Source organism: Erinaceus europaeus, chromosome 2 (assembly GCF_950295315.1).
Source record: "Erinaceus europaeus chromosome 2, mEriEur2.1, whole genome shotgun sequence".
Taxonomy (NCBI): domain Eukaryota; kingdom Metazoa; phylum Chordata; class Mammalia; order Eulipotyphla; family Erinaceidae; genus Erinaceus; species Erinaceus europaeus.
Genome location: NC_080163.1, coordinates 108,910,660 through 108,922,881, shown reverse-complemented (window position 1 = coordinate 108,922,881; position 12,222 = coordinate 108,910,660). Strand labels below are relative to the sequence as shown.

At 41.9% G+C, this 12,222-nt stretch overlaps 1 protein-coding gene across 2 annotated transcripts in view; it reads right to left on the bottom strand.

Annotated features, from left to right (window-relative positions):
- The window catches only part of ELP3 (elongator acetyltransferase complex subunit 3), an 83,136-nt gene extending 72,252 nt beyond the window's left edge, over positions 1-10,884 (bottom strand). Inside the window, exons 1-4 of one of the 2 annotated variants that reach the window (XM_007517250.3) lie at positions 10,770-10,884; positions 7,297-7,396; positions 4,454-4,592; positions 214-284 (exon numbers count right to left, since the gene is read on the bottom strand). In XM_007517250.3, the coding sequence (XP_007517312.1) occupies positions 214-284; positions 4,454-4,592; positions 7,297-7,396; positions 10,770-10,788 (329 nt within the window). In that variant the 5' untranslated portion in view covers positions 10,789-10,884. Of the gene's footprint in view, positions 1-213; positions 285-4,453; positions 4,593-7,296; positions 7,397-10,513; positions 10,730-10,769 lie in introns of those variants that run through there. The other variant, XM_060184887.1, reaches the window with a different exon arrangement.
- Positions 10,885-12,222: the final 1,338 nt, after the last annotated feature.

Sequence of the window (12,222 nt, the reverse complement as noted above, 5' to 3'; positions counted from 1 at the left end):
GTTCAGGGGAAGTGTTCCGGTCCTGGAACATGATGATGGAGGAGGAGCTAGCTGGGGCATTAGAGTGTTATGTGGAAAACTGAGTATTGTTACACATGTACCAACTACTGTGTTTTACTATTGACTGTAAACCAATAATCTCCCTAATAAAGGACAAATACACACACACAGATTCAAGCACAGTTGAATAGATACAGTTGAATAAAAACTTACACACATATATTTCCTGTAAAACTGATGTGTGGACATCTATGGGGTTTGCACATCACAGCCACAACAGCAATCTATAAAAGATTTCATTAAAAACTGTTAAGGAGAATGGGGGAAGAAGTAGTCAAACTGTCACACTGTGAGAATTATAGGTGATTATTAGGGGAATGCAGAATTTTGGTAGCGGGTGCAGTGTGGAACTATACACCTGCAATCTTATAATCTTGTAAACCATTATTAAACCACTAATGCAAAGTAACTCAATTAAAAAAAATCTATTAAGAAATTAATGCAAGGTTATAAAGAGGGATGACCTCTCAGGAAGGAGACAAATGTAAATCCAGAGTGGTGCAGATACACAAGATAGTTAACACTATTTCTTAACCTGGGCTGTGTACATGTGTGATCTCTTCACAATGTTATTATTCTCTAAAAATGATAGATACATGATAGTTTGCATTGTTTTACAAAAAGGTACAAAAGTTTACAGCCCTACCACCCTGAACATGTCAGATCTCATCTAGTCTCAGAAAAAGTACAAAATAGGGAGTCTGGCAGTAGTGCAGTGGGTTAAGCGCATGTGGCGCAAAGCACAAGGACCGGTGTAAGGATCCCAGTTCGAGGCCCCGGCTCCCCACCTGAAGGAGAGTCATTTTACAGGCGGTGAAACAGGTCTGCAGGTGTCTGGCTTTCTTTCCCCCTCTCTGTCTTCCCCTCCTCTCTCCATTTCTCTCTGCCCTATCCAACAATGACATCAATAATAACTACAACAATAAAACAACAAGGGCAACAAAAGGGAATAAATAAATAAATATTAAAAAATGTATTTATAAAAAATAAGCAACTAATACTTTTAAGTCAAATAAGCAATTAGTACTTTTAAGTCAACGTGATTATCATTCTGATTCCATTTTACTAAAATAGCCTACAAAAACAAAACAACGACAATAATAAAAATTTTATGCAATTCTCTGAAGTTGCATCTACCTAACTTTTATAAGTCTATGTAAGGTACATAAGATCTCAATATATGAAACAGGAACCAATAACATAGGCACTAGATATAACAGGGTGTGTGCAGAATATCCTCAGAGGGGTCTGTCATTGCCCAACTAGAGTGAGCAGAGTAGCTGACTGAGAAAGGAGGTTAACAGTGGACAAGGGAGACTGATTATAAAGAAAGGAAGTTGACCAAGTGCATTATGGTGACTACCAATCATGTTTCTTCGAGAAGAATGTTACAAATCTGGGAGAAGAAAACTAGAGTGCACTCCATGGGTTGGATGGACTCAATGGTATTGTAGGCAGACTTTTGAATGAACACATTGACACATTAATATACAAATTAATGTAGATGTATATGTGTTATGTGTGAGCATATGTGTATGTTTTTAAGTCCTGCTCTGAGAAAGATACCATTAAAGAATAAAAAGACAAGCCACAGACTGAGAATTTATAAAATACATACCTGATAAAGGAAGTATATTTTAAATACACAAAGAATTCTTAAAACTTAGTAAGAAAATCCAATGAGGGATAAGGTTAAAAAAAAAAAAAAAAAAAAAAAACCTGGGTAGACACTTCACCACAGGATGATTATGAAACAATAGCCACAAAGAGAAGCTCTCTGGGGGTCAGAAGAGAAGAAATGTCCCCGCTGTAAAGGAACAAGGAAAGGTCCAGCAGAAGGCAGGAGTCTAATTGACATATATATAAATGGTGCCCATATAGGTGGAGAATAGGCTGGAGAGGAATGAGAATGAGGGCACAGGAAGTAAGAAATGGTATGGAATGTTCATTTAACTTAGTAACAGATACCAGATATAGGCTAGGTTTTAGGGTACTAGGTAGAGGTATACACATATCCATAAGCAAGAGGCAATTATACACCTCAAAGTCAAAGTGCTTAATAATGGTTGAAGAGACTAAAGAAGGCATCATAAATTCTCTGATTGGACTTAGACCAAATTAGCTGGGCAACCCAGCAGAAAGGCCCAAAGAAGACAAATCCCAAAAATCTAACTCTGGGAGTCACGTGGTGGCGCACCTGATTAAGTGCTCACATTACCATGCGCAAGGACCTGGTACAAGCCCCTGGTCCCCACCTGCAGGGGGGAAAGCTTCATGAGTGGTGAAGCAGGGCTGCAGGTGACTCTCTCTCTCTCTCTCTCTCTCTCTCTTTACTGCCCCTTCCCCTCTCAAATTCTGTCTCTATCCAGTAAGAAATAAAAATATTTAAAAAAAAATCTAATTCTGGGTGGGCTCAACAAATAATACTCAATGTCTCAACAACTGAGAGAAAAGTGTAGGATGATCTGATAAAGAGGACTATAAAAGTTGGATAAGGGCAAGAGACTGGCCCATTAATAATGGCCCTTCTGGTCAATATCACACCACCACATCATCTGGGGCCCTAGTTAGGGAATCCTTGGATTCCCATACACATATAATGGGCCTAAACCTCTAAAGGGTCCCTCTCTCCACCACCACTGGTCATTTACATTGGGAATGGCATCTTGTGGGCCCTCCTGGGATGTTGTCCTCACCATAAAACGTCGGTAGGGATAGCCCCAGTCTGCAAAGGGAGACTGAGAATCCTGCCCTACCACTTGAGAAAGACTGGTCCTGAAATGAGTGCAGCCTGCAATGTTTCCAGCTATGACCATGAGTTGCGAGCTCAGACCAACAGGGACTTAGAGGTTACACAGGCTCTGGTTCCATATATATATATATATTCAATGGTTCAGATGGATAGAGGTAAATAATTAATTTTAGCTACAGAATTTTTTTTCTCAAGAACGGGAGCTACTCCTTGCCCTAATCCAACTTTCTAGCCCTTTTCTCTACTCTGACACCATTCTCTCAGACAATATTCTTATCCAACTTCAGGTTAGTTATCAACCTCAAGTAAAACTACCATAATTGTGTGTTCCCAGGAACATGCCTAAAATAGACTTCCTAGCTTTCTGCAACCCTAAAATCCCTAATCTCATCTACTCTAATCCTACTTTTTTGGTTCCTGTTCATTAACCATTTTGCCTTAACTTAGGTCAGCCACCTTCCAGACACCAAGTCATAGATGCTACCATGACTCCATCCCGACTTCTTTTTTTTTTTAAAGATTTGTTTATGAGAAAGGAGGAGAGAAAGAACCAGACATCACTCTGGTACATGTGCTTCCAGGGATCAAACTTGATCCCTCATGCTTGAGAGTCTAATGCTTTATCCACTGAGCCACCCCCCCAGACTACTCCATCCTAACTTCTCTGGACAGATGACCTCACCAATGTGTCCTGGATCCTCGCACCTCCAGAGGTTTGGTCCACTAGGGAAAGACAGAAACAAGCTGGGGGTATGGATCAAGCTGTCAAAGCCAATGCTAAGTGGAGAAGCAACTACAGAAACCAGAACTCCTACCTTCTGCTCCCTCAAAACAACTTTGATCCATATTCCCAGTGGGGGAGAAGTGATAGGATGAAGATAAGAGGACTCTAAACTCCAGCTCCATCAGCACCCAGAGAGACAGAAGGAAAAGGAGAGGGACATATGGAGGTAGCTTTGATGTCATGAGTGGCTTGGAGGGGAAGAGAGGATTGAATCAGGGGGAAAAAGGGTAACTATGTATAAATGTGGGCAGTTAGCTGTAGAGATGATGGTTGGCCCATGGCTACAACCTTAGGGGAACTGTGGTGGATTGTAGTGGGGAGACTGAAGATTCAGAACTCTAGTGGTGGGAATGGAGTGGATTCAAACCCGTTGGCATGTAGTTTTGTAAAATAAAAAAATTAAAAATTAAAAAAAGGTATGGAATGTGAAGAAAACAGTGGACACAACAAACAGACAGGAATTGATCATGTGTGTGAGAAAGCAGCAGGTCATTGGGTTGGAACGTTGCTTCAGGATCAGTTTGTATAAGAGCACAAATGCCCTGCAAAGAAGCTAAGCAAGAGAAATTATATACATAATGATTTTGCACAACATCCTTCTTAAAAATACTACTTGTAAGCATCAACTATACAAATGTCACAAGTTTAAGATGGACAACAAAATTTATCACATTATGAAGTCAGTAAGTTTCTGTATTTCAAAACAAGACACCAAACACGGTCAGCCACATCCCCCTCCCTCCCCCCAACCTCCTCCCAGCATCCCGCACAGGTCTCCACTCCGTCACATGTAAGATGAGGATTTTATGGATCTGAAACCGCAGGAGTTTCTGGCAAAATAGATACAAATCACTCACCCCGCTGGCAGTTCTGATGGGCTTTGCCTTTAACTTGGGGACTAAGACCTTTCGATACTGAGGTGGGACTGCAGCAATGATATCCACCAGGCGGGGCTGTGCTGACAGGCCGTATTTGGCAGCTGTCTTGGTTTTCACCCTGGAAGTAAAATATCTAGCATTATCAAGATCACACTGTTTCAAGGACAAGCTACAAAGAAACACCATCTACTCCCTTCACGCCTGTTGTCCTTTCACTAGGTAAGAACAGTGACTTTAGCATCTGTGATCATCAGGGGAAACTGAAGAACAAGATTCATGAATGTGTTACTCCCTCTTCTCATCCTGGAATCCCAAAGAGAAAATCAGATGACTACGGGGTCAGGGCCCAGGTTACTGACACAATGTAGGTCTCATTCGACATAATGCTCAGAGTTAGGATTAGATTAAGTTTATGGTGACTATTCAGCACATTATAGAATGCAGCATCCTTGGTCTCTACTCACTAAAATGCCTCTTCCTATTGTAACAAAAAAATGTTTCCAGATATTGCCAAATATCTTGGAGTAGGAGGGAGAGGGCAGAGGGGAAATCAAGCCTCATGTAAAGCACTCACTGCCTTGAATCAAAACAAAACAAAGTTATGCAAAACCAAATAGGAAAGTGTATATTAAAGCTTAATAAATCCTTTTCTAGTGCAAAATGTTCTATAAAGAACAGAATAAAAACAGATAAATTAATATATAAAGTAGCTACACTCTTGTACTGCAAAAGACTTGTCTGACGCTCAAGACTTGGGTAAACCTATCCCTAACTCGCAGAAGTAATCTTTATAGATTAGTAATTCCTCTAATTTTTAAATTAGCCACTCTCTATAATTTTACCAGCTTTTTCTTTCTTTGTGGCTGCTAGTTAAACCCTAACAGTTACATCATCTCATTTTAACCACCCAGAAATACTTAAAGTGTTTGCAATACTACAACCTGTTAACCCAGGAACTAATGTGTGTGTATGTGTGTGTATATCCTAAGTGTCTTGGATGTCTGAAGGTATACCAAACGGCATATATAGTTCTGATAGATGTGTGTGTGTGTGGTATAGTCATTTCATACTCTAATATTTTCAGAGAGGCCAAAAATAGGAATAAGGCTATTAAAAAATAATGAGAAAGCCTGGTGATACTGTACACAATTACCATGTGCGAAGACCTGGTGGAAACCAACTGGAAAGGTGGTGGTGGTGGTGGTGTGTGTGTGTGTGTATTGCAGTGGCGGGGGGGGGGGAGGTCCAAACACAATGAAGGAGTATTACATGTACCTCTCTTTTTCTCCCTATCTCCCCTTCCCTATTTTGTCTCTATTAAAAAAGGAGGAAGAGGAAATGTGATGAAACACACAACCATAAATTATACCAGAGCTGAAGAACGCAATTTTCAATATTCATAAAAATGGACACAGAAGAGCAAGCTTCAAAAAGGGTGCGAAAATGCAGAGATGAAACTGAGACCAGATAGGCTGAATATATTTACATTTGGACAAATTACACTGTCTTAAAACAATGACAAATTTGTCTCAAATTACTGATCTGTCAAATGAGGGTGACAGAAGTGCCCACCTCGTACTGAGCTTAAAACCATACACCAGTAGTAGCAGTCTCTGTTTGCTATCACTGCCGCACAACAAAAAATACAACATACAAGGAAAATCCACTATAAGGTGTAAGCCTGCTCTCCATTTAGTTCCACAACACTCAGATCAAGATCCTTCTGCTGCAGGCATCTGCCCTACATGACTCTCATCGATACTGGTTCCAGTAGCTGCTGCCGCTGCCTGTGTGGACTATGCTTCTGCCACGGCCACTCACTGTGGGGTCAAGCTGCAGCTGTGGTGACTGCCAGGCCCAGCTCATTCCTGGTTCAATATATGCCAGTTCTTCCTGTCTACTTCAGTGCTCCTGGCTCCAACTGAGACCCTGCTGGCGGGCTGGGCCTGTTCTTATTGAGCCCAGACTACACCTGGTTCAGTCTGCCTGGTTCCAGCTAGGCCCCCCAGCCTCTGTTGCCACCATGTGGCTCTAGTCAGAGCCTTCATAGTAAGAAGACAATGTAGCATACCTGCAACGTTGGACCAAAACAGCAATTTGAAGAAAACCCCAAGTTCAACAGAGCTATGTAGACCTCCAGATGAAGACTTCAAAATTATAGTACTAGAGATGCCTACTGAACTGCGAAGAATTATGGAAGACTACAACAAATTCAGAGAAATAATGAGGAAGTGTATAGATAAATACATGGTAGTGATCAAAGGACAGAAGAGTGCAGTGACCAAAGCTAAAAATACAGCAGAGGAGAATATCGACAAGGAAAATAGACATTAAGGATAAAGAACAATGTAGAAGCCACAAAAAAAAAAAAAAAAGACAAAAACACTAAAACAAATGAAGATAAGAGAGTTAGGGGACAGTGTCAGGAGGAACATTTGTGTCATGGGAGTAACAAAAAGGATGAGAGAGAGAGAGAGAGAGAGAAAAGGACAGAGGCAGGAAGACATCATAGCACTGCTGTACTAAATATGTAGGTTTGTTTCCCTAGTGACATAGCACTCCCATGTGGTACTAGAACTTGAACCTAGGGCTTCACACATGCTATGGTATATGTCCAGCTACTTCCTGGCCCCACCAACAGAAAATTCTCAATCAAAAAATGAAACATGAAAGAGAATACAAGTGGTATGATAGTCCCCCACTTTCCTTTTTTAGTTTCTTAAAAGAGATCTATCATCCAAAATAAGTATAGCACCTAACACGAGTGTCTTTTGTTTGTTTGTTTTTTTAATAAAAAACAAACAAACAGCAGATCCACTTACTTATTGAGATCAATGTCTTTCCCCTGTTCATGGGCTTCAATCAGTTGTTTAATAACATCTCCAATGGTCAACATCATTAGTTCAGCAGGGCTGAGATCACCTGGAAAGATACATAAATGGAAAAAAAAAACACCCACTCTTCAGTAATCTTTTTTTTTTTCAGCTTTCCTTACCAAATCATTCCGACTATGCCAACTGAATAGCTCAAGTTCATCATAACTAAATTTATGTATTTCATTAAAAACAAAACTGGTTTTATTTATGGAAAAAGCTCTTTAAAACTGGGGTGAGGGGAAAAACCTGACCCACAGGGCATGGTCTGGCTCTGCTCAAAGCAACCAGAGGTTTTTCATCACAATATTAAGTGCTAACTATTTAATAACTATTATTACTACTATTTTTTTTTTGTTTGTTTATTTAAAAACACCACACAGCTCTGGTTTATGGTAGTACTGGGGATTGAGCCTGGGGCCTTTGCTGTCTCAGTCATGTTAAGTTATTTTGCATATCCATTATGCAATTTCCCCAGCCCAGAGCTAATTTTTAAGTCGATAATTTTGTATGGCTTGGGGATGTTATAAATATCTGAGTGGCATTCAGCAGCAAAAAGGTTCCCCATACCTGCTTTAAAAACATACACATCATAAGAAAGAGAAAAGAGAAAGAACCTAGTCATATAGGAAAGGACCACAGTACTTGAAATAGCTTCCGTTTATCTCCAGACTTGGAATACTATTTGCATTAATACTTTACACTTCAGGAAAAACATTTAGATGCATTCCTTCATCTGATTCTCTGAACAGAGTGACGTAAGTAGGACACAAATACTTGTCTTCCATACAAACCAGGTCAATCTAAGCCAATAAATGTATCAATAAATAACTGTAGGAGAAAACTGATAAATGCTTCATGAAAGACATGCCACAGCTGTCTTTAAGAAAAGGGCAGCATTAGAACGAGCAAAACAGGAAATTCCAGAAAGAAAAATGTTAAGTAGCTACCTATTTTTAGGGGAGGGAGCTGCCTAACTAGAATTTCGGCTGCTATAGATTACTGGTTACTAGGCAGACATGAAAATGGAAAGCAGTAGAGTGGGGAATTATATAGTCTCAAGTTTGGGAGTAAAAAGAAGTGGTGTTTTTAAGAAAATGAGGATACAGGGGAGTCGGGCGGTAGCATAGCGGGTTAAGCGCACAAGGACTGGCATAAGGACCCCGGCTCCCCACCTGCAGGGGAGTCGCTTCACAAGCGGTGAAGCAGGTCTACAGGTGTCTATCTTTCTCTCCCCCTTTCTGTCTTCCCCTCCTCTCTCCATTTCTCTCTGTCCTATCCAACAACGACGACATCAATAACTACAACAATGAAACAAGGGCAACGAAAGGGAATAAACATTTTTTACAAGTCACCAGGTAGTTAAAAAAATAATAAAATGATACAAAATAAAATGAGATTGTTGTTAAAATGGCATAAGACACACACACACACACACACACTATATATATATATATATATATATATATATATATATATATATATATATATATGATCTTCAGACAAACATGACCACTGAAAGGCAACAATGTTAAAAAAAAAAAAAAAAAAAACCTCTAGCTACAGTAAAAAGCTTGGATAATAGGATCTATTGACAGTTCCTAGCCCTTACTCCTTACTGCTTTTGTGATAAACAGGAAGATCAGAAACATCTCAGCTCTCATTTCCTTACTTGTAAAATTGGGCGCGTGCGCAAACGCGCACACACCCTCACAAGTGCACTATAAAAGTCAACTGAACAGGGATAGGCACCTGGTTAAGCTGCCACATTGCAGTGTCCAAGGGCACAAGTTCAAGCCCCTAGTCTATAACCTGTAGGGGGAAAGTTTCATGAGTGGTGAAACAAAGCTACAGTACCTCTCTCTCTCCCCCCTCAATTTCTCTCTAACTCTACCCAATAATAAAATGACATATCCATACAGCTCAAAATCTGAAAGTCAACTAATGTATATAAAAGATAGAGTATTATTCAAATATTAGTTATATATGAGGTGGGTCAGGAAAATGGTGGTCAGATAATGGGATAAATTTTCAAGACGCAATTACTGAGAGAACTGTGACGATAACACGCTGATTATGCAAAGAGATTTTCATGCCTGAGGCACCAAAGGCCCCAAAATCAATTCCCAGTACCTGTCTGGTCTTCCAGTTCAGGAGCAAGTGAATGCTAAAACAAACAAATCTGAGGCCTGTGGAGTTTGACCACACAAGACACATAACTTTGAGCACTTGGAAGAAAAATAACTCGCCCAGGATTAGCTGGAACAAGAAATAACTGTCGATGCCATGGCAGTTTAGTGACTAAAGGGCAGACTGTTTAAATTTTATACTGGGGGATGGGAAGGGGGGAGTTGCTTTGGGCTGGGGAAATGGCTTAGCTTTGCACATCAGCTTCTTCACCTGTAAAATAGCGAGACCAGGGCTGGGGAGACAGCACAGTGGTTATGTGAAAGACCTTCATGCCTGAAACTCGGGAGATCCCAGGTTCAACTCCCTGCACCACCATACGCCAGAGCTTCTGAGCAGTACTCTGGTCACTGTATCTCTATTAACAAAACAAAACAAAACAAAACAAAAATCAAACAAAAGTGGGAGTTGCGGGGAGACGCACTGGTTGAAGTGCGAATAGTACAAAGCGCAAAGACCCGGGTTCGAGTCCCGGCTCCCCACTTGTAGCAAGTCTGCTTCATGAGCGATGAAGCAGGTCTGCAGATGTCTTTCTCTCTCATCTTTCTTTGTAACCAGAGCACTGCTCAGCTCTGGCTTCTGGTGGTGCAGGGGATTGAACCAGGGACCTTGAAGCCTCAGGCAAGAGAGTCTATTTTGTTTTGTTTCTTATTTTTACAAAGTTACGTGTCAACAGGGGTTTAATTCCACACCATTCCCACCACCAGGAGTTTGTTTGCATAACCATTATACTGTCTCTCCCGGCGCCGAATGCAAACTTCTATAAAGCCAGAAGCCAGGAAAGGAAACCTGCAATCTGCCCGCCTGCTGTTGGATGGGGGAGTGACTGTACAAGGATTCCACAGCGCCGCCGCCACAACTCAGAGCTTCTGTGACAGCAGGGCTTTAAACACCGGCGCAAATAATAATAATAATAATAATAATAATATGTGTCCTAACACAAATCGTGAAGTTAATTCTAAGAAACAAGAATACGAACTCCAAATGCATCCCTGCAAGAAAGCCTGTTCCAGTCATTTATGCAAAAGACGCCAAGGGCCAGCCAAAGCCCTGCGAAAGGCACGATCGTTTGGGTAGAAGAAGAAAGTTGTAAGCCCGCAGCTGGCAGCCGGGATCGGGGAGCGCGGGCGCCCGGGGGCGAAGCGCGCCCGCAACTGACCGCCGAGGCCAGGGAGGTGTCCTCCGCCCCTCTCAGCCCGCGAGCCCCTTCTCCTCCTCCCCCAGCCCTCTCGCACCTTTCCGTTTCTGCCGCATTTTTCCGCCGTCGCAGTGGCAACTACGTCGCCCTCCGCGCCAAAGGTGGCCGCCGACTCAGACCACGGGGATCCTTGAGACTGCAAAGCACTCCCGGCCCGTCGCAAAAAGAAGGTGGGGCTACCGTAAAGATGCTCCCAGAAGCCCTCGCGCGCCCCGCCCCTCCCCCCGCCCCGCCGCTCTTTTCTCTCCGGCTTATAGCAGTCCCAGAGTACCTGGGTCTTTTAAAAAGCATCGTTTCGCGATCTTCTCCTTCACCTGAGTCTGAAGACCTTCACTAGACCTCTGACCTGAGTCACAAGAGAAAAATAATCTCTCCTCCCTGTAGATTAATCGTCAGCCACTTAACAGGCTCATCGCAGGCTAAATAAGGAGTGAGCGGATATGGAAGCTGTTGACAGTTTGCAAAAGCACTGGTTCCACAATCCCCAACCCATTATTTGATGTTGGTTTCCTGCTTGTTTTTGTCGTCACCCAGCCTTCATCTTTCTGACAGATTGGGGCCAAGAAGGGAGAAGCGGGAGAAAGGGGGGAGAGTGGAAAATGGAAGGGGGTGGCACAAAAACAAGCTTTTTCCAGTGAGGTTGGGGAGGGGGGCGCTGGACTTGAATTTAGGTTGCCCACTGCAAAGCAAATGCACTAGCTAGTTAAGCTATTTTCTTGCTTGGAGAAGAATACAAGGACGAGTACAAGGTAAATCGCAAGTTTGCTTTACAGCAAAAGAAGTGACCAGTTGACCAACAAGTGACGAATGAGGGAAGACGACCCTCCATGTACCAAAGTCTGTTTTCCAAAGTCTGGGAATAGATCACAGACTTCCTCATCACTACTCAGTACTTCTCTGTTTGCTCTTATAAGCTGAAGCTCCACTAATTTAGAGACAAGATTTGTGGTATAGTCTGGGTCTTTCAGATCGCTCTGTCTGCATAAAAAATATACTTTGGTCTGCTGAGAGTCCCAATATAAACAATATACAAATGACAAGGACTGATGCAATTTTGTTTGTTGCCATGTTAGCCATTAAAAATTGTACAAGTCGGGGGGCCAGGCGGTGGCGCACTTGGTCAAGCGTGCACAGTACAGTGAGCAAGGATCCAGGTTCAAGCCCCTGGTCCCCACCTACAGGGGAGAAGCTTCACAAGTGGTGAAGCAGGGCTGCTGGTGTCTCTCTGTCTCTCTCCCTATCTTCCCCTCTCAATTTCTCTCTGTCTCTATACAATAATAAGTAAATAAATAAAACATTAAAAAACATTTTTTAAAAAAATGTACAATTCGGTTTTTTTTAATTTTTGATTAATAGTGGGTTACAAGATTGTTAAGATTACAAGGTATATTTCCACACGGTGAGCGATAACTATCCGATGGTTTCACACATGGAATCTAGAGAACTGAAACAGGGAACGTGCAAAAAGAAAAACCAGAAGGAAACAAACT